Source organism: Pezoporus wallicus, unplaced genomic scaffold, assembly GCF_028554395.1.
Source record: "Pezoporus wallicus isolate ANWC-B61680 ecotype Strahan unplaced genomic scaffold, APGP_CSIRO_Pwel_v1 contig_4722, whole genome shotgun sequence".
Classification (NCBI taxonomy): Eukaryota; Metazoa; Chordata; class Aves; order Psittaciformes; family Psittacidae; genus Pezoporus; species Pezoporus wallicus.
In genome coordinates this window covers 7,920,407-7,941,031 of record NW_026641840.1, presented here as the reverse complement: position 1 = coordinate 7,941,031, position 20,625 = coordinate 7,920,407, and the positions used below count along the sequence as shown (strand labels likewise).

The window sequence follows — 20,625 nt, the reverse complement described above, 5'->3', positions numbered from 1 at the left end:
ACTGACAAAAACAAGTGGGTCCTGTTGTTCCTGGTTCTTTAGCTTCTTAAGCTTCTTGAGAAGGACTGTTTATATGGTAATTTTCTGAACTATTGAACTTTGAGTATTGCTGTGAATGACACAAAGAACCTTTAATAGATGGGTTTGATACTCTTTCACCATGGTTTAATTGGCCTCCTAGTGATCTTTCCCCCTCTCCTGCTCCCCAGATAGCTTAAATACTTGGTTTCATTACAATATGAAATGCTGTACCTATGTGAGGACTGTGTGTACTTACGTGACCATAATTACACCCCACAAGCACAACCTTAGTATAGAAGATAATTTATGTATTAACTTCTTTGGTCATGTGCTACCTAAATGAAAAAATCTCTGCATAAGCATTTTTAAACACAAAATCAGAAATAGATTAGGGTATGCTGACACAAGCCTTTCAGTGATCATCTTCAACTGGAAATTTGCCCATTTTATTACTTCTTTTTCAACTTGGCTTCCTGGAGAAACTAGCTTATGCAATCTGACAGTATCTGTGCTGTGCATCTTTTGACTCTATTGTCAGGTTTCAGCTAAATTCAGTTTGGGCTTAAACCAAGATGATTGTTAACAGGCAGTAGCAGAAACCGTGTGAGTTGCAGTGGAGAAATACCATAGTATGATTGCATCTCATTAGACATCACAGAGGAATGACCACGGAATGGAACTATGTCTAGCTGAGGAATGAGGTGACCTCTGAATTGGAGGGTGGAGGGAATCTGGAAGAGATGAAAGCATTTGTGGTGACAGGAGAGGTAAGGTTGGGAATTGGCAGTGTGGGAAGCAACAAACAAGGGTGGGACTGGATTTGCAGTTGAAAAAAAAAAAAGGATGATTTGTGCCAAGATCAGGAACTGCAGCCAAGAGGGTGGGGAAAAGAATGAGATGGGGATCAAGAGGAACATGGGTGGAGATGGGAATTAATTCCACAGAAGCTCTAAAGCCCATGGGCAAATGCAGTGGAGTTTCTCCCTGGCTGAAGGGTGGAGACGCTACATCATGCAAGAAAACTGGTTGCTATTTCTGGTGCCAGAAACAAGTGGGGGAGCAGTCAGGTGCTTCCAGCTTGGTGTCTTCCCCTCTGGATGCCCTCGAGGCGTCTGCAGAAGCTACCATGGTAAGGCAGGAAGTGCAGCGTTCCTGCATCGAGTACCTGAATTCACTCACTGAAGAGTTTGATACAGTCACTGCTGATTGTTCTGTTGTCCATTTGGTTCAGTTTACTGTGTTTCTCATCAACTACAAATAAAACCAATGTGAATAATTTCTTAAAGTGAAAATGAGTTTTTAATGAAATTATTAGTCTTCTTACACAAATAGGTCTAGCCATAACTCAAAAATACCCTGATTAATTTTTAAATACTTCTCATAGTTTCGTAGTTTTTTTTCCTTAAATCTACTCTTAGGCATTACTTCAGCTCACTGTATAATTATCCTTATGTTGCTACTGGAGGATGTTTTCTTGCAACTATGTTTTTGCTAAAATCAGAAGAAAGATAAACTCTCAGATTCTGTTTCCTGTTTCACTAAGGTCACTTAATGTTTTTTTTTTCCCCATTGATTTTCTAGTAACAGGATACCTGAATGATTAACTCTTGAGCTTTCAAGAGCTCCCTGACTCACCCTTGATTTGATTCAGGCTATTGGTTTCTTAAGCCTATATATAAGTGATTGGTGCTTTTAATAACAGAGCAAGATGTTTCATAATACATAAAACAAAATTATTGGCCTTGTTATTCTTGCAGTCTCCTTTTGGATGGGGAGTTGCATCTGCATTCCAAATGTGACAATTATCATCTGTACACTACTAAATTAAAATGGTTGTAGTGTTGGGTCGTTAACTTCCCTAATCCAGATGTGATTAATCTAAAATTGCAAATCTATATGTAATTTGATAAGACAGACTTTTAAAAAAACAGTTAAATACAATTTGCTTTCTTGCTGTGTGAATTTTCTGCGTCATTTGTCAGCCAGTGTTTGGGGAACGGGGGTGGGCAAAAAAATCTCGAGTTTAAAGTAATTATATGGTCTCCTATGGCCCAGGTAGGCTGTCAAAGAAACTGGTTTAGGAGTGTTCCTTTCAGTTTTAAGCAGGATGGGCTTTTTGCTACCAAGAAAAGCATGTATCATTGTGAGTTGGCTCTGGAGCCTTTTAATTTGTGTAGGTGTTACTCACGTCAGAATAAGCAGCCAGAGCAGTGATTCTGAAGAGAAGTATCTCATCTACTGTAGAAATTATTCCCTCCTTATTCATTTATATTGACCCAGATACAATTTTTTTTTAATTAATGAGAGAAACATAATTTTTGCATGTATGTATTTCTGACGGTGCAGTGAAAATGTAAGGTAATTCCTTGCTTGTCTTAGACCTGTGCTATACCTTGGGGACCTTCAAGAATGTAACTTCTGCTTTGCAGCACAGTCCTCTCTTTATGCTGTGTATGGACCGAGCTGGTCATTTTTTTGAATCATTATCACAAAAATGACACTTTAGGAAAAACAGAATTCAATCACTTTTACAGCTTTTGTTAAAAAATATGCTGGACATAATTTGAAAGTCTAGTACCTTTATGGTAACATGGCTCATGTCTTATTTCTTTATCCCAGGCTTCAGTTTTTCTTCAGTCTGTTGCTATTCGACTGTTTCTGCTTGTAAGACTAAGTATTCTTAAATGCGTATGCCTGTTACTGAAGAGTTATGTTGAGACTGAAGAGTTATATTAGGATATACAGAGAAGTCTTAGGGATAAAGTGCTGAGCTTGTTCTTGTCTATTGTGGATCAACTGTAAGATTTTAAAAGAGGCAAGGTCATTTAGCATGTTAAGTGAATAGGAATATGCAGTGTCTAGGCTCAGGTAAGGTTTTATGCATACAAGGATACAAGCTTTCATAGATATCCTTGCAATTTATTTCAAGAAAAATTGCTCAGTATGCATGTGTCACTGGTAAGTAAGTAGCTTTTTACTGTATTCCTTAAAGCTGCTGTATTATGCATGTATTCAAGCTCTGAAGTGCACTGAAGTGTGTGCATGTGCGCATGTACGTAAGGTGTACAGTGAGCAGTGTTTGGTTTTGTTCTTTAAATGATGTTTCCACCTAGTTATGAAACAGGCCTTTTGCCTGTGTTTTCATGTTTGATGGAAATGTGTGAAATGTCAATGTGCTTATGTCACGAGGTGCTCACATAATTCAGTTGATATTTTTTAATGGATTCCTGATTTTTCAGAGAGCGAGGCTATGTGAGAGCTTGAGCAAAGACTTGCCGAGGGAGTGGATAAAATTTTGGTGGCAGAAGTGAAGGTAGTCAGAGATGGCAGTGGTTCTTTTATTATGCACATATTGCCCCACTGCAGGGTCTTCGGAGCAGAAAGAGTGATTTGGCTTTGTCCACAGTGTAGTTTGCTGGGCAATGGAAAGCTAAGGAGAATAAAGAGGAAATATGGACAAGTGAAAGAGAGGTTAATACTAACTTGATGTAAGATGAAGTGAGTCAATAGTCAATTCTGTATTAAAACTAAGCAATAGTTCTAAGATCTGGCTTCAGTGGATTGCAGCCAACAAATGAAAAGTCAGGCGTATTTTCTTCATTAAGAGTGTAAGTGTAAGCTACTGACTTACTCTGCAGAAGGCAACTTTTTTCTCTTTTTCTTTCTTTTTTTGTTTTAATGAAACAGTCACTGTTCTCATTCTGCCCAGTGCATGGTTCTCTGAAATAAATAAATGAAATAATCCTTTGTTTAGACTGTAAATCAGTTCTTTGTGGATACTAATCCTGGAAATAGCAAGACGTCCTACCTACTGATTTGAAAATAGGAATTTTGCAGTGTTTATACCCTTAGGTGACTTAAAACAAAACAGAACAAACACAAATCCTCTCGCCCATTCCCCCCCCCCCCCCCCCAAGCCTGCTGGAATTTCTAAATGAAATGAGAAAATGTCATTCATTTTAATTGTGGTTTTGTTTGGGCTTTCTCTATCTTATTTAATTTGGCTTGCTCTAGTCTAAGTAATTAAGTCTTTTTTGCCTCATTTAATTCTCATTCCAGAGAGTGTAGTTCAGCCAAATCTTTGTTAGCATGAACTGTTTTGTTAAAAAAATAAAGTTCTGGAAGGCTGAATGAAGGGAGGAATGTCTTATTTTTCAGGATATGTTTGTACGAATAACCCTTGTCTATTCTGTATCTTTGAAAGCACGTGGTAATCTTCTGTGAAGTAAGGTTAAAAGGTAAATGGCATGGTACTGTTTCTTTTGGCTATTGCATCAGTGTTTGACCTTTAGCAACCTATTTTTATCTTAGGCAGTAAACTGTTTAGTTCTGCTTATCAAAAGAGACTTCACTGCTCTCTTTCCATGCTGTTCTTATCCAAAACACACCGTATCAATCCAGCATCAGTAGACTTTATCAGCAACAGCTATTATTCTGCTCAAAGATACAGCATAAAAATGTTTATTTATATTGTAACAGTACATTTTATTCAATAAATACATTTATATATAGTTCTGTGGTTTCCAGTTTCATTATCTACTTTAGATCTTTTGTATTACCTCCTTATTAGTGTATCCTTTTCCTCAATTTTAGCTGTCTGACTTGAAATTATTGTTTTGGTGTCAACAAATCTTTAACTGCAGGACATTGACAGAATTGCTGGCAGCCACTAATATGTTCTAGCTATATTTTTTTTTTCATTGACTTGTTAATTTATGTGATGCTTTACTATTGTTACTAGTAAATAAATACTTATCATAATCATCCTCTCTGGTTTACAGTTAGAGTAAATAAGATATTTCATGAAATCCAAGAGGACTGGGTCTAGACCTCTAGTATCCTTGCATCAGAAACAGCATAGGAAGCAGGACTAGAGAAGTGAGCATCTGCCTGTACTTTGCACTGGTGAGGCAGCACCTCAGATACCATGTTCAGTTTGGGGCCTCACTACCAGAAGACATTGAGATACTGGAGCAGGTCCAGAGAAGGCAACAAAGCTGGTGAAGGGTCTAGAGCACAAGTGTGAGGGACATCTGAGGGACCTGGGGTTGTTCAGTCAGGAGTAAAGGAGGCTCTGGGGAGACCTTGTTGCTCATTTACAGCTACTTGAAAGGAGGCTGTCCTAAGGTGGGTGTCAGTCTCTTCTCCCAAGTAACAAATGACAGGACAAGAGGAAATGGCCTTAAGTTGCACCAGGGACGTTTGAATTGGATAGCAGGTATAATTTCTTCGCTGAAAGGGTAGTCAGTCATTGGAACAGGCTGCCCAGAGAAGTGGTTGAGTCACATCCTTGGAGGTATTTAAGACATGCAGATGCGGCAGTTAGAAACATGGTCTATAGTGGTAATGCTAGGGTAACAGCTGGACTCAGTGATCTTGAAGGTCTTTTTCAACCTAAATGGTTCTATGATTCTGTGTTTTGTCTCCTCAGTACTAGAAATATCTCTTGGTAGACTGGGCTGCATCAAAAAAAACATGACCAGCAGGTAGAATGAGGTGGTGAGGCACTGGAATGGGTTGATCAAGGAAGCTGTGGACGCTCCATCTTTGGCAGTGTTCAAGATCAGGTTGGATGGAGTCTAAGGTGACATGGTTTAGTGTGAGGTGTCCCTGCCCATGCAGGGGGGGTGGAACTGGATGATCGTAAGGTCCTTTCCAGTCCAAACCATTCTGTGATTCTATCCTGCCCCTCTACTCTGCTCTCTTGAGGCCCCACTTGGAGCACTGTGTACAGTTCTGGTGTCCTCAATATAAGAAGGACATGGAGCTGTTAGAGCAAGTCCAGAGGAGGACCACAAGGATGATCAGGGGACTGGAGCACCTCCTGTATGAAGACAGGCTGAAAAAGTTGTGGCTGTTCAGCCTGGAGAAGAGAAGGCTGTGTGGAGACCTCCTAGCAGCCTTCCAGTATCTGAAGGGGGCCTATAGGGATGCTGGAAAGGGACTCTTCATCAGGGACTGTAGCAATAGGACAAGGGGTAACGGGTTTAAACTAGAACAGGGGAAGTTCAGGTTAGATGTAAGGAAAAAATTCCTTACTGTTAGGGTGGTGAGGCACTGGAATAGGTTGCCCAGGGAGGTTGTGAATGCTCCATCCCTGGCAGTGTTCAAGGCCAGGTTGGACAGAGCCTTGGGTGAGATGGTTTAGTGTGAGGTGTCCCTGCCCATGGCAGGGGGTTGGAACTAGATGATCTTAAGGTCCTTTCCAACCCTAACTATTCTATGATTCTGTGATTTGTTGCATCATGCTGGTAGCACAATTTGTAGAAGTCAAGGATTGCAGAAAGCTGCTCAAAGGTATCTGAAGAATACAGAGCTAAAGCTTTCAAAAAACCGCACACAAAACAGTATTTGATGATCCCAGTTTTCTTATAATGGTCATAATGCCTTTTATAAGGACTGACTGAAGCCAGACTCAAAAAGAATCAAAGCTTTTCAGTAGATGCCAGAAAGTGAAGACAAGCAAACCCTTCAAAAAGTCATGAGTGTGTTCACATATCTTGCCAAGTTTGTTCCAAATCTGTCCTCTGTCAGTTCACCCCATCCGACAACTTCTGGAAAATGTTCAGTGACACTGCAGTGAACAGGGTAGACATTCCTTTAATGAGTTTGATAGGTGATAGTTCTTGTGCTGAAGTGCTGCAGCGCTGCTTAACTGTCTCATTAATAAAGGCTTGTAACAAAGAAGTAGAAAGCCAGTGTCCTTAGTCTGAGATCTTTTTAAATGCAGAATAGGTGTGTTTATCACGTGGAATAATAGTTCACCATGAAAACAGCAGTGACTCCCAAGCTTTTTTGAACCAGCTAGACGCTGTGATTCTTCAGTATTATTTATGAGCTGTAACCCAAACTTACTGAATAATTAATTCCAAGTACTCTGGGATACAGTTAGTGGTATATCCACTGAGTAAACGCAGAACTCCTGCTACATTCTCTTGGAACCACAATTGGTAATCGCTGCCCTAAGACATGATTTACTAACCATGAAAGACAATCTCTGCTCCTTGTGGCTTTCTGTTTGGGGATAGACGTGCTTTCTATTTTTACCAATTTTGGGTCGGATTTCTGCTCCCAAATTGAAATGGAATTAGCTAGAATTGTGGGAACAGATTCAGAGGGGTAGTTTGGGTGTTAAATGCTAAAAATACTGAAGGAATGAATATATTTGCAGTAAGAAATGAAGTTTCATCATACAGCTTTTCTGACCTATTCCACCTCCAGCCATTGTGTTAGCTTTGTGTTCTGTTTCTTTATGTGTTTTGTATTTGACTGAAGATACAGAAACATTAAAACACAGATCCTGTGTGTTTTGCCTGCCTGGGTTAGGTAGCAGCTGTGAGAGTGGTCCCAGATGAGTTCAAAGAGACGGGACACATTAGTAAGGCTGTAGATAAATGTCCTCTTCGGAGGTTATCTACAGTTTCTTGTCACCTTCTCATCCAGAATAGGCGATTCCTCCCCACAGCCCAACTGATGTGCTAGTGTGTGACCTAATTATGATGCTCGTGCCTAAAAATGAATTTTAGGAGTAGTCCTGTGTATTGCTGGCTCACACAAACAAGTGGGTGAGGGTTTCTGGTATTGTGATGGTGACAGCTGGGAAGGGGGAATAGCATTTTCAGCCATCACAGCTGCATGTGGAAAAAGATACCCATCCGCAAGCTAGGGAGGGCTTACAGAATTCTTCGAAAACATGGCCTTAATTTTCTTTTTCTTTTATTTGATTTTATATTTGAAATGAGTACTTAAAGTAAATAATGAGAGTGACTGTTTAGAGGGGAGAGACAGGACCATGACTTGGACAATTTGATCCATTATTGATGCACTAATAAAACTGATTTGTGAGGCTAGTATAACGTGTGAAGTAACTCTAAACTTTCAGAAACCTTAAGTTTTAGCATAACCTAAGTAATAAAACCTTGGTAATCGAAGTAATTGTTTTTTCTTCTTGCAGCTGTTGCTTTTCCTTTCTGAGAAGTTGTCCATTACAGTAGTTTACTTATTTTGTGTTGTAAGTTCCTTATGCTGCACATGTGATTAAAAAACCCTTTGACTTCAGCATTTTTTTGACCCATTAAAGAAGAAAAATGAAAAAAAGTTGCTCTTTAAACAGTGATGGTGAGAGTCTTCTCATTTAAGAACTGGTTCTTAAATTCATCAATCCACTAGCTTTGAGTTTATAATAACAATGCTGCCGCCAGTTAATTGTGCAACTGATCTGCTGGGAGTTGCTCTCAATTGGAAAAGGAAGATGTTTTGTTTTGCTTTCTCTTGCTGCTTGTTTACACTGTGCCACTGAAGAAAATGCAGGTGATCCACACCTCAGGGTAAAATTCTGTCTTGTCCATTAACAAAATTGAGCCCTCGCTGCACAGTGTTGAATCTGAGCGTGTTTGTAGCTGAAGAGATTTGTTGACATTGAAAGTGTGAAGACTTTTGGTCAGGGAAAGCTAAATCACCACAAGTCACTTTCTGGTAAAAGCAAATGCATCATTGCTGATCTTGACAGCAGCACAGTCCGTGTATGTGGCTTTTAAACTACTGTACTTTCTGTACAAGGAAGGTTAGTTTATCATGTAATTGTTGCTGTTAATACACAGCTCATTCTGATGAGGCTTACATGAATATCGCTTTCCTTTGTGGTCAGTGGACATAACTGAAAGCTATTAAAGCATTTTTAACAAGAGAATTACCATAGACAGAGTCTTTTGTAGATAAACTTCACCCTTCCTGTTTTGGATGGAGCAATAAGTTTACCATGGAGCAGATTTAGGAAATAGCTTTCCATCAATTCTCTGTTTTATAAATAAAAAGTTGCAGGGCGAGGTCCTTCCTTTGGCATAAAGCTGATTATTTCCTGCTTCATCCTGAACTGGTGCATTTCAAGTAATGGGATTTTTTTAGCATCCAACAAGAGAGGAGAGCTTTTAGGATTCTGTTTTCCTTTATGGTCCTGTGAAATGCAGTTTCTATACTAGAGGGTCATTATAGAACAAAGAAAAACTAATAGATATGTAACTTGCTGCTCTTTCAGAGAATTTTTGCACTTAGCTGTTTGTAGCAAGGCATTTTAAACATACAGCTGGGTATTCTTATATGTGAGTTGAAAACACGTCATTGATGTGTCTCTGAGAGATCATCAGTACTTCTGGTGAGGTTTAGAAACTGATGACTTGTAACTGCAATGGGTTATTTGAATTCAGATTTATCATCTGCTTGCAGAAAGCACATGCTTTCTGTAAGGAAAATATGTAAGAGGGAGAACTTAAACTAATACTGCTGTTTTACCTAAGGAACACAGAAGTTAATATATGAAGTAACACTACCCTCATCCAACACATCTGTTGTAAAGAAGCCTATGAAATCTAGGCCACACACAAACTGGTCTCAAAGGGCCTGTAGTTGGTGTTAGAATGCTGTTATTATGTGGTCTGATTGGTTTAGTAAAGAATTATCTCCAGTAAAACCATGTAACATAATAGTCTTTGCTCTCCCACATGGGAGCTACTTCTGCTTGACTGAGCAAGACATTTCTTGAAGAAGTAATAATGCACTTGCTCTTGCCAAAACATAACATTAAATGAAGTGTATCGTCATGTACATTTTTGTTGTGTATCAATTCTTGTTCATTTAAACATTCACTTAAAGGCCTCCACCATAGTATTAAAAGCAGTTCGAGTAAATATACAGATTTCTTAGCAATATATTTAAAATAAATTTCTTGTATTGAAAACTTGTTTGTTATCATTTTAAAGCAGTAGGAAACTATTTGGAAAATTTTTCATAAATGTGAAGTGTTGCGAACTTTCCAGATGCCAGTTTAATTGCCAGACAGTACAAGTCATAGCAGTTTAAGGTTTATCTTGCACTGTCCTGAATGCTTTGTATGTGATGCTTTCCCTGGTCACTTTGTCTTTAAAAGATTGCTGAGATAGTTCAATAGCTCATGTGAGCAGTTTCCTAAATAGCACTAACTTGGTTGGCTTTTGCTATCATTGTTCAGAACTTTGTAGCCTTGCTCTACAGATCTGTCCTTGCTGTGTAACTGGAGCTGTAAACACTTGCTACAACTGTTGAGGACTTCCCTTTAGCTGCTTTTTGGTTTTGTTATTTTTACCCTGCTCAGCAGAGTCCTGCCAAAGCTTGACTGCTCCATCTTTAGATTGCTTTATAAGCATAGAGTAAATGCACCAAAATGTGTCATTTTTTGTTTGGATGGTGAAAGGAGGAAGAAAGTTGTTGAGAAGGGATGATGCTTCTCTCCAGAGGTGATGATTAGAGATATGATTGCTATGGGGCAGAGCCCCACACAATAGAAGCCACAGGAGGATGAGGCTGATACGGGGAAGATGAGGCAGCCTGGCTTTGTTCCGACACTCCTGCAGTCACAGCGTGCCTGAGTCAGCCATAGGCTTCTCCTGAGCTGCAATGGACTCCACCCTGTGCAGCCCGCATGGCTTCAGTGTAGTTGCAGAGGTGTCACCAGGGTCATGATGTGAAGCAAACGAGGATGCAGATGATGTCTTCAGCTTAAACTGGAGATAATGGTTTCATGGAAGTAAATAATTTGGTCTGCATGTTTACTTCCCAGTGTATTACATAGAAGGGATATGATGCTAGATGATGTACACTGGATGATTTTTAGGTCCCTTCCAACCCAAACCAGTCTATGATTATATGGAAAAGGCCAGAGTTGTGTCTCAGGACCGAAGCCAACTCTTCAGGGTTTTCAGCCTTAAATTGCACATTTAAATTCAGCAGAGAGTTTGTTACTGTAGACGTAGACACCCACCCCCAATTTTACAGATGACCTGCCCATTTCTTTTCATACTAGAATCGTACTTAAATCAGGAAGCCTTGCAGTGGCATTGTTCTAGACTGCATCTTCCTCTTTCAGATCAGTTTAATCAAAGCAATAAATAAAAAGCAGGCAGAAGATGTCATGTCCTAGAAACAAGTGCTGTAGACCACCTGAACAGAAACACTGTGTCCCCATGTTGGGGAGCAGTGGCTAACCCTGAGGAGCTCAGGGCTGGGTGGCCCTAGCTGCATCTCCCAGGGGCTACCTCCCAGGCACTGCAGGTGCTAGCACTATTCCCTGCAGCACTGCGCTTGGGCACCAGCATCCACGTTGCTAGTCTTGGTCCTTGAGGGCAAAGCAGAGCTCAGCTCTGAATTCACACTGCTATTAAAATGATGGCTGTATCAGCATCTCTTCCATGTGCGGGACTTCCAGCAGACCTTTCAGTCAGGTGTTTAGCTGCCAGAAACGGTGGGCTTAGATCAGGCTTATCTGGCGCTTGAAACTTTCACTGGAAAGGGACACTGAGTGCATGTAACTTTAATAGTTTGCATATCTTCAGTAAGTGTCAAATTAACATGAAGTTGTTCATTATTACATAGTACATTAAATAACTTGTTTCCCCCGATTTGCAATTCAATGAATATCTAATTGGTCTATAAACAGATTGATTAATGGGTACAGAAATTATTACATAGATCCAAGGCAAAATTGTTAGTTGTTTTTAAGAAAGGAATAGAATAGGCTTGTTGATGGTTTGTAATTAAAAATTATATGCCCCTATTGCAACCACGCATTAAATTCCTTGTGCGTTCATTTAGCTTTTCGTAGCCGTAAAAAATAGTCCGTCCTGGCTGAAAACCAGTTTTAAATATCTTGATCATGAGAATTGTCTGCAAGTGGTTTAATGACAGTTCTGAGCATACGTTGCACTGCGGAGCTATAAATTTATATATTGTGCTCATAAACATAACAATACCATTACATTGCCAGTGCAGTAATGAAAATTTCTCTGTACTCTTTCAGTAGAGGATTAGCTTATTGTACTTGAGGAGACTAAATTTCGGGTAAGTTAATAAAGCCTAATTTGCATGGTTGAGAACAATCCAAGAGAGTATGTAAATAAATTAAAAAGAAGTGATTTGGGGAGAGGTAATAATTCCTTCTGAAGTTGTCTTTGGCAAAGAAAATACTGTGATACGAGCCATATTGAAGCAATTGGTTTGTATTTTCACAATTTGCCTAAGTTTACGTGCACAATTATAATGCAAATCTTATTGCATATGCAGTGAGCTTTGAGCTAGATCTGCATTATGGAATCTTTCAGTATTGCTCATAGCTAGGAGTACAGGATAAATTAGACCTCATAGTCTGTCTACCCGTGCTTGGAAAACCTGGCATAGATGTGGCTGTGTTAACAGAAGAGTGCTTTGTCAAGCTTACTTTAGGTCTGCTGAGGAGGGGAAATGAGGAAGTGGCTTATACCACCAGAGGGCTATACCAGCCTTTCTGTCCTGGCTTAGCTATGGGAGCAAAAGCTGTTACCTGTGTCTAGTGTAGAGGAGCCTTCGGGCATCCCTGAAGCAAGAGAGATTTCAGGCAGTTTGCTCTTTCTTTAATGGGATGTCTGTAGGGGATGTGGTACAGCTTGCAAGCTTGTGCTATACTTATGCTCTGCAAGTTCAATCAGACAGCTACCGGCGAGCATGTGGTTTCTTTCCTCCTTGCATGGGGTATTTGATACTTGTGGGAAATGTGCCCTTAGTAACTGAAAAGTTTCTGTTTTCTGAAAGATAATATACTAAATGAATACTTGCATGAATCACAGATACAAGATTGTGATTGCTGGGCATGTTGGGTCTTCTCAAGGGTGAGTTAGTATCTAAGGGTTGCAGGCTGTTTAATGTTGTTTCTGAGCCACAACCCTACCTCCTCTCCCCATGTGAACTGGGCCTTGAGGGTCTTTGGCCTTCTGGATGAGGAGCTGAGAACAGGCATCTCTGAGGATGAGCACTGACTCACAAGCACTGATGGTGGGCTGTATACATATGGTGCAGAGCTGCTCAGAGACTCTGGAGTTGCATCGTGTTGCTATGAAGGAGGGGTCCTGGTGGAGGTGAGAGAGTGTTAGATGAATCTGTAAATGTATGGAATGATAAAAATACTCAAAAATGCAGGAAAGGTTGTGATGAAGAAGTGCAGGAGGTTGGAAATTACAGATTAAATCACAGACATCAATTTCATTTGTTAAATCATGACATCCACCTAATGGATGTGGTCTTCATCATGCCTGGCGGTCCTGCTTGTGTCTGTGGGCAGTAGTACCACCTTGTGCACTGAAATGAATTTGTCCATCTTGCATAAAGCTGCTTGAGTGTTGCATCTGCAAGTCTCTGGATGTTTCCTATTCAAGCCAAGAGGATTTAAAATAAGTACCACAGTCATACTCATCCAAAACCATCGTGGAGACAATAGTTAATGTTGCCTACTTATATTTAGAATAAAGCATGCTCATTACAGCAGTTATCCCATAAATGAGAAGTGACAGTTCAGTTGAGTCTTTTGAGGCAGAGAGGAGAAATTTGCATCTTCCACTTGCTACTCACTTGTACTTTCTACCAGCTGTGGACATGGCAGGTAGAGGCTGGTTGGACCTCATAGCCTGGTTGGACCAGTTTTTCTGAGGGTCTTTTCAGTTACCCGGGAGCTTCTTTCTGGTTTCCATCTTCTTCAAAGGCTGTTTAGAACAGAAGCTGTAGTTCTAGCTGTCCTGATTCACCTTGAGAAGTTAAAAAGCCTTTCTTTGCACAGACTGTAGAGCTAAGCAGGGAAAGCTTGGTGCATGGGTTGAAATAAAGGTTGCAAATATCTCCATTTTATTATCTCTGTTTTTTCCTGGCCTCATCTCCTTTGAATGTTGTGTCTACTCTTGCTGTTGAAATGAAGCTGCTTTTTGGCCAGATATGCAAGACTTTGAGACCAAGATAACAAAGTTTCTGACTCTTCTGCAGACTGTATTCGCTTGCAGGGGAGGACATCTTAAGTTCTCCAGGGGTTTTCTCATTGCAGTTTATGTCGTCCAGCAGTTCTGCTGGGCAAAATACACAGGCAGGTCCAGAAAAGTTTGAGAGAAGAAGATGGAGCTGTGCTAAGCAGTGAAAGGAAATGATGTGGACCTTGTCAGTGAATATTAGATATCTCATCAAATTAGGTATAATTTCATACACGCCCCGAGTTCAGATTTACAACAAAGATTTGGTGATAGTGTTTCCACCTATCATCTGAGACATTCAGTATATTTTCTTTGGTTTAAATTGGGACCATTTTTGCATTATCATTGCAGAAGGTATATAGCGATCTAAGACGTGAGCAGTTCACATGAGCTTGCTTCTGCCCCTCTTTTCCATTAGAGGTTAATGCCCCAGAGCTGAGCTGGAAGAAGAGAATGTGTGGTATCCTTCATCTCCGTCATGTCAGTGTCATACACTGTAATTAATTTAAGTCACTGTTGATGGTACTTTGGAGAATTCCTTAATGTGCGTCTGTGCAAAGTTTCACAATTAACCTCAAAGTTTCATTCTGCCTGGCATGTTCTAGGGCTTAATCACCTCCGACCTTGGAGACCAACATCTCATCTCCATCGCTTTAGCTAGATCTATATTTAAATAGATCTAAGTGCAAATTTTGGTGTAGTTTTCCCAAATATATAAGGAGTGTTCACTAATGTGTTGCAGGTGCACCACAACTTTAGACTTGGATCTAGACAAGGCGTAAGTGCTATAGAGAGACTGGCATGTGAAGGGTTGATCTAAGCTAGAGCCTCTATGCTATTATCATGTAAGAATAAAAGAGCTAAAATGCCATGAGAATAATATAAAAATAGGCATATTTGGGATCCTCTGACCTCACAGATGCCAGATGTGCTGACTTTGGAAAACTCTTCAAAGAGAGCTTGAATTCTGCCTATGTACTTCTCATTCTCAGGAAAATCAAGACTATATATAGTGTGTGTGTATATAAAATAAATATAAATGCATTTATATATTTGGGACTAGAACAGCTGTTTCTGTTTCTCCTTCAACTGCTTACGAAAGTGTTACATGTTCTTTCCATTATGCTGATGCTGTAGCTTAGGTCAGAGGATAAAAGTATGCTAGGGCCTTGGTAAATGCTCACCCCATGGCTTTAGCTGTTTTCAGGATTAACTGGCGTATATATCAGACAGAATAATCATGTCGTTGGTATCATTCCCTTTCTTGGTTTTCAATATAAAAATGTTGTTTCTTCTTTCCCCACACATGGAACCGTTTTCAGCTTTTAGTTCCAGATGTTTACAGATAAGCTTTCCACAGTCTGAGCTCAAAGTCAATATCAGCTGGAATTTTAAATGTAGGGTTCATTTCAAACTTTGTTGGGTCACAAGTTCTTTAAATATTCTTCTCCTGCAGAGAGGTGATTTGCTTGTTTGGGGTCTTTTCTGCAGTTTTCTTTCTTCCTCAAACATTACATTCTCGGCTTATTTTCCAGAAACATCTTTCTTCTGTCTTTCATGGAGAGGATGGATTTTAGTATGCCATGCCACCGTCCTCTTTTACAAGAACTTTGAGTGTTTACACCATTTTTAAACAGAGCTGATTGTACCATTGAGCTGCTAATATCTTCTGTAATTGATATTCTTGTATTTATAATCCCTACTCCCTTATGCAAAGCATAGTAACTTCTCTCTGAGAGCTGGTAGTGGTGCACTGACTTTAGATACAAACTGGTTTATGAAGTTATTGCAACTGTGGCTTGTAGTTCTTTCAGTTGTGCTGGTGCATCTGGTTTCAGAATTGAATCACTGAATCACATTAATTGGGGGGGAAGTCATTTAAAACGGGATCATCTCAATGATGCAATTTATGTCGCAGCTATACAAATAGGTTTATCAGCACAATTGAGAAGGAGGCAGATTGCACGGGGAGGATTAGAAATAGCAGCTGGGGTAGAAAGCTTTGTAGAGGGAAAATTGCTCAATTATTGTTAGAGGAGCTGAGCTGTTTCCTTTGTTTTCTGTTGTTAGAACTGCCTTCCTGCCCCACCTCTGCCCTCTTCCCCTGTTTTAGGTCAGTGCTGTTTTATTATTTTTAAAGTCTTTTGTCACAAAGAATTGAAAGTGTTCGTCTTATACATGAAGGTGGTTGGTTTCCAGATTGTTGTGACAGCAAGGTGACTTCTGACTCCAGACACAGCGACAGCAGTGGCTCTCCTGATTCTCTTCCATGCCTTCTTTTGGGAAAGTTTTAAGGACAAATGTGCTTAGACTGAGCTAATATTTATATGCTAAGGGTCAGAGAATTTCATCTGGGTTAGTTCTTTGTGGTGTGCGAGACAAATAGCAGATAGCACAGTTTGCTATTAATTTGAAGGCCAATTAAAAGTAGAGCATTTCCTTCAGCTGTAGCTACGGGTGCCTTCTGGTGCAGAAGACAGGCTGATGTGTCTGTGTTCTCTATTAGTGTCAGGGTTTCATTCGTGCCAGTGTTGCACAGCGTCCTCTGAAGACTGACAGTAACCAGGTTCGTTTACCTGTGGAAGATCATTCACACATCCTTGTTCTGACCACTTCAAAGGTGATAGACTAGGACAAATAGACTTGCAATAAGGAAAAAAATGAAGAGGAGAAAAAAGAAGGTTTTTAACTATTTCCCCCCAAACGTAATGGCTCTGGGGAGAAAAAAACCTTTCAGAAATCATTCTGTGAAGGTGCTAGGAAGCGTGCTGCAAGTACATGAAAGGCATGAGTTATCCAGAGTGAAATACCATCTGTCTGTCATATGGCTAATCAGAGACAGCAATTCTTCCTGAGCTTTTTCCTTGGAAAGAGTCAGAGAAAAAGCAACCCAAATTTACTCTGTTTGAAGTTCTCTTAGCATGTATTGTGGTTTACTTGCTGTGGAACATGAACTCTGAGAGTCTGGGGTTTGTGCTGATACTTTACTACCAAAGAACAAAGCATACAAAGGAGGAAACAAACCCCTCAGAAAGAATGCCATGTGCGCACTGTTTCCACACTTAAGATGTTTAGCTGTGGTTTGTTTTGGACTGCAGTCTTCGTTTTGGCTTCTTAATCTCCATTGAAAATTAGTTTCTTTCAAAAGGTTTTCTTTTATTTGCCAACCAGCACTTGAAAAGTGGGTCTTATTTTAAACTGTTGGTACAGAATATACCATTAAACACTTGAGAACTGTCATTATTAAGGGTATCATGTTAAATCATCGTGTTTCTGAGAATAGTTTGTGTGCAGAATGTTTGTTCATTTGTCTGCTTTACTGTTCCTCTGGAATGAATATGCTTGAGCTGCCCTTGGACTGGTCCTTATGAATAAAAGTGTGGTGGTGTTTGGTTGGGGGAGAGTTCTTTTTCTTTCTTTTTTACTAGTGGGAAATTGCATATGTACAATTGTATCATTTGTGGGTCCGCAATATAGATAAATAGGGGAGGAAAAGGTCACGCATCTCCGTAAAAAACAAGTTTTAACACAAGAACCCAATGCTAAAAGATAATCACACTTTGAGGTATATCAACATTTTAGCTCCCCCCCCCCCCCAAAAAAAAACCACAGCAATATAAAACTTACTTGTCTGCACTCAGAAAGCCAGTGTATTTTCTAAATGGAAATTGGCCAAAGAGGTGTGAAAAAGAACTGCATCTGGCAGCTGGATGACTTTGACAAGTTCCTTTTTTAGTGGGTGTTTGGATTAATAACCTTAGCTGGAATCTGGAAAAAGTACAATAAAGTTGCAAGGACTCAGTACAGGTTGGGCAAAGAAGAGATTCAGAGCAGCGCTGCAGAGAAGGACTTGGGGGTGTTGGTCAATGAGAAAATGAACATGAGCCGGCTTCAGTGTGCGCTTGCAGCCCAGAAAGCCAACCGTATCCTGGGCTGCAGCAAAAGGAGCATGACCAGCAGGTTGAAGGAGGTGATCCTGCCCCTCTACTCTGCTCTCCTGAGACCTCACCTGGAGTATTGTGTGCAGTTCTGGTGTCCTCAACATAAAAAGGACATGGAACTGTTGGAACAAGTCCAGAGAAGGGCCACGAGGATGATCAGGGGACTGGAGCACCTCCTGTATGAAGACAGGCTGAGGAAGTTGGGGCTGTTCAGCCTGGAGAAGAGAAGGCTGCGTGGAGACCTCATAGCAGCCTTCCAGTATCTGAAGGGAGCCTATAGGGATGCTGGGGAGGTATTCCTCATTAGGGACTGCAGTGATAGGACAAGGGGTAACGGGTTAAAACTTAAACAGGTGAAGTTTAGATTGGATATAAGGAAGAAGTTCTTTCCTGTTAGGGAGGTGAGGCACTGGAATGGGTTGCCCAGGGAGGTTGTGAATGCTCCATCCCTGGCAGTGTTCAAGGCCAGGTTGGACGAGGCCTTGGGTGATATGGTTTAGTGTGAGGTGTCCCTGCCCATGGCAGGGGGGTTGGAACTGGATGATCTTAAGGTCCTTTCCAACCCTAACTATTCTATGATTCTATGATTCTACTTTGAAAGCCATCTAAAAGCATCGTTGGATGTTTGTCTGAAAAACAGTTGCAGTGATAATGAGAAGTTACTTCTCCTCAACTGTGGTACATAACTGACTCACAACTCTTCGTTCCCTGCAGTATAAGATCAGTCGGGTTCACATAAACCACTGCCAGGATTGCTCTTATCCTTAGTCGTTGAATCACCAATGCAAAGTAATAAAAATCATATTGTCAAGAACTTCTATAAGAAACAAATATCCACCAAACAAACGTAATTTGGTGAAATTATTTAAACACAACTTGTATTTAAAGTATTAGGAAAGATTACAATCTAAGTTATTGATGCTTTGTATGAAGACTGGGATTGCTAGACATGCCACAATTAATTTTATACGTATTTGCAGTGAAAATCTGGTTTAGCGTTTGCACTTCATTCTGCCATTATGTATTAAATATTGCTGCAAGAGGAACTTAATTTTTCTTTTTAAGGCATTTTTTCCAAGAAGAGTGATTTCTTGTATCCAGATAGTTCTGAACTACTTAAATTTTTATTAGCACGGGGCATAAGAGAAAAAGCAAATACATCTTAGAGTTGAGACTCCTGTTACCCAGTATTCTTTGTTTGGTTTGTGTCTGCAGTAGCACTAACTCAATGAGGGCTGTTGGTGTGCTAATGTAAAGAGTGTTCCATTTAATTCTTTTCTACAATGTGTTCTTTCTAGATCTACCGACAAGACTGTGAAACCTTTGGCATGGTAGTGAAGATGCTTATTGATAAAGATCCGTCATTGGAGAAGTCCATTCAGTTTGCCCTGAGGCAGAATTTGCATGAAATAGGTGAACGGTGTATAGAAGAACTCAAACATTTCATTGCTCAGTACGATGCTGCCAATCAAGATCTGTCAGAATCCTTCAAAGAAGGCTCACACTAAGGACAGAAATACGCTTTTAGATCCTCTTCATTGTGTATGCCATAATACATAAATCTGCTTTTTTGCTAGGAAAGAGGAGATCTTGCTGGGAATTTGAACCCAAGGCCTGCGCTCCTTTGTAATAGCTCAGGTGGCTATATCATGTTCCCTGTGGTCTCCACAATTGTATTCTTCCTACCTGTACTTGTTGACATATATTCCTTTGAAAGGATGTCCTTTTCAAAAATGCTGTAAAGTGACAAACTATTTTTGAAGCCTTTACACAGTTACCTAGGAACAACTGTTCAGTCTGATGTATGTACACTTACATTTTGATGTTTATAAGTGTAACTTCAAACACTGTATTTTTTATTAAAGTAACAAAAAGCAGTTCTTCATTCTTCAACTTACACAGAAAGAAGTCTTGTTTTCATATATACTATAGGAAGGGAAGAATTGCAAAATTGGTAGCAGCTATGTTTTAAATTATTTATTATAGTTTAATTTTAAACTTCAGGTTCATTCTGTAAAATTGCACTAGGGGTTATCTCTAGTCTCTGACTGCCAGAGCAATGCTACTTGGTGTAAGTGCTGTACTTGTGTTCTAATTGCAGGTTCTGCGAGTGCTGTTTAAATGTTGGTGTTTTCCATGTCATGAGTCATTTCTAGTGAGCAGTATTCAAGGAGTCATGGGTGCTTGAGGTTGGAAGGGACCACTGGGGGGTCATCTAATGCAATGCCCCTGCTCAGGCAGGGTCACCTAGAGCACACTGCTCAGGATTGTGTCCAGATGGATCTTCCCCAGGGAAGGAGACTCCACAACCTCTCTGGGCAACCTACTCCAATGCTCAGTAAAGAAGTTCTTCATGTTCAGATGAAACTTCCTGGGGTCTGCTTTATGCCCATTGCCTCTCATTCTATCACTTGGCATCACTAAGAAGAGTCTGGCCTTATCCTCTTGACACCCTCCCTTCAGATACTTGCACACACTGATCCGATCCCGTGAGTCTTCTCTAGGCTGAACAGCTCCCCCAGCCTTCCCTCATACGAGAGATGCTCCAGACCCTTCTTCATTCCCATAGCCCTTCACTGGACTTGCTCTTGGAGCTCCATGTCTCTTTTGCACTGGGAAACCCAGAACTGGACACACTAATCAAGATGAGGCCTCAGTGGGGGTGAGTAGAGGGAGGATTACCTCCCTCGACCTGCTGGCAGTGCTCTTCCGGATGCAGCCCAGGATACCATTGGCCTTCTTGGCCACAGGGGCACATGGCTGGCTCATGAACAAGTTGTGCACCAGGACCCCCAGGTCCTTCTCTGCAGAGCTGCTTTCCATCAGGTCAGCTCCCAGCCTGTACTGGTGCTTGGGGTTATTTCCAATTT

The 20,625-nt window shown here is 40.5% G+C and overlaps 1 protein-coding gene across 2 annotated transcripts in view; it reads left to right on the top strand.

The window, feature by feature from the left end:
- PPHLN1 (periphilin 1) overlaps window positions 1-19,632 on the top strand; it is a 69,570-nt gene extending 49,938 nt beyond the window's left edge. For both annotated transcript variants that reach the window (XM_057425509.1, XM_057425508.1), the window contains exon 10: window positions 19,054-19,632. In XM_057425509.1, the coding sequence (XP_057281492.1) occupies window positions 19,054-19,263 (210 nt within the window). In that variant the 3' untranslated portion in view covers window positions 19,264-19,632. The remainder of the gene's footprint in view (window positions 1-19,053) is intronic.
- The last annotated feature ends 993 nt before the right edge of the window (window positions 19,633-20,625 follow it).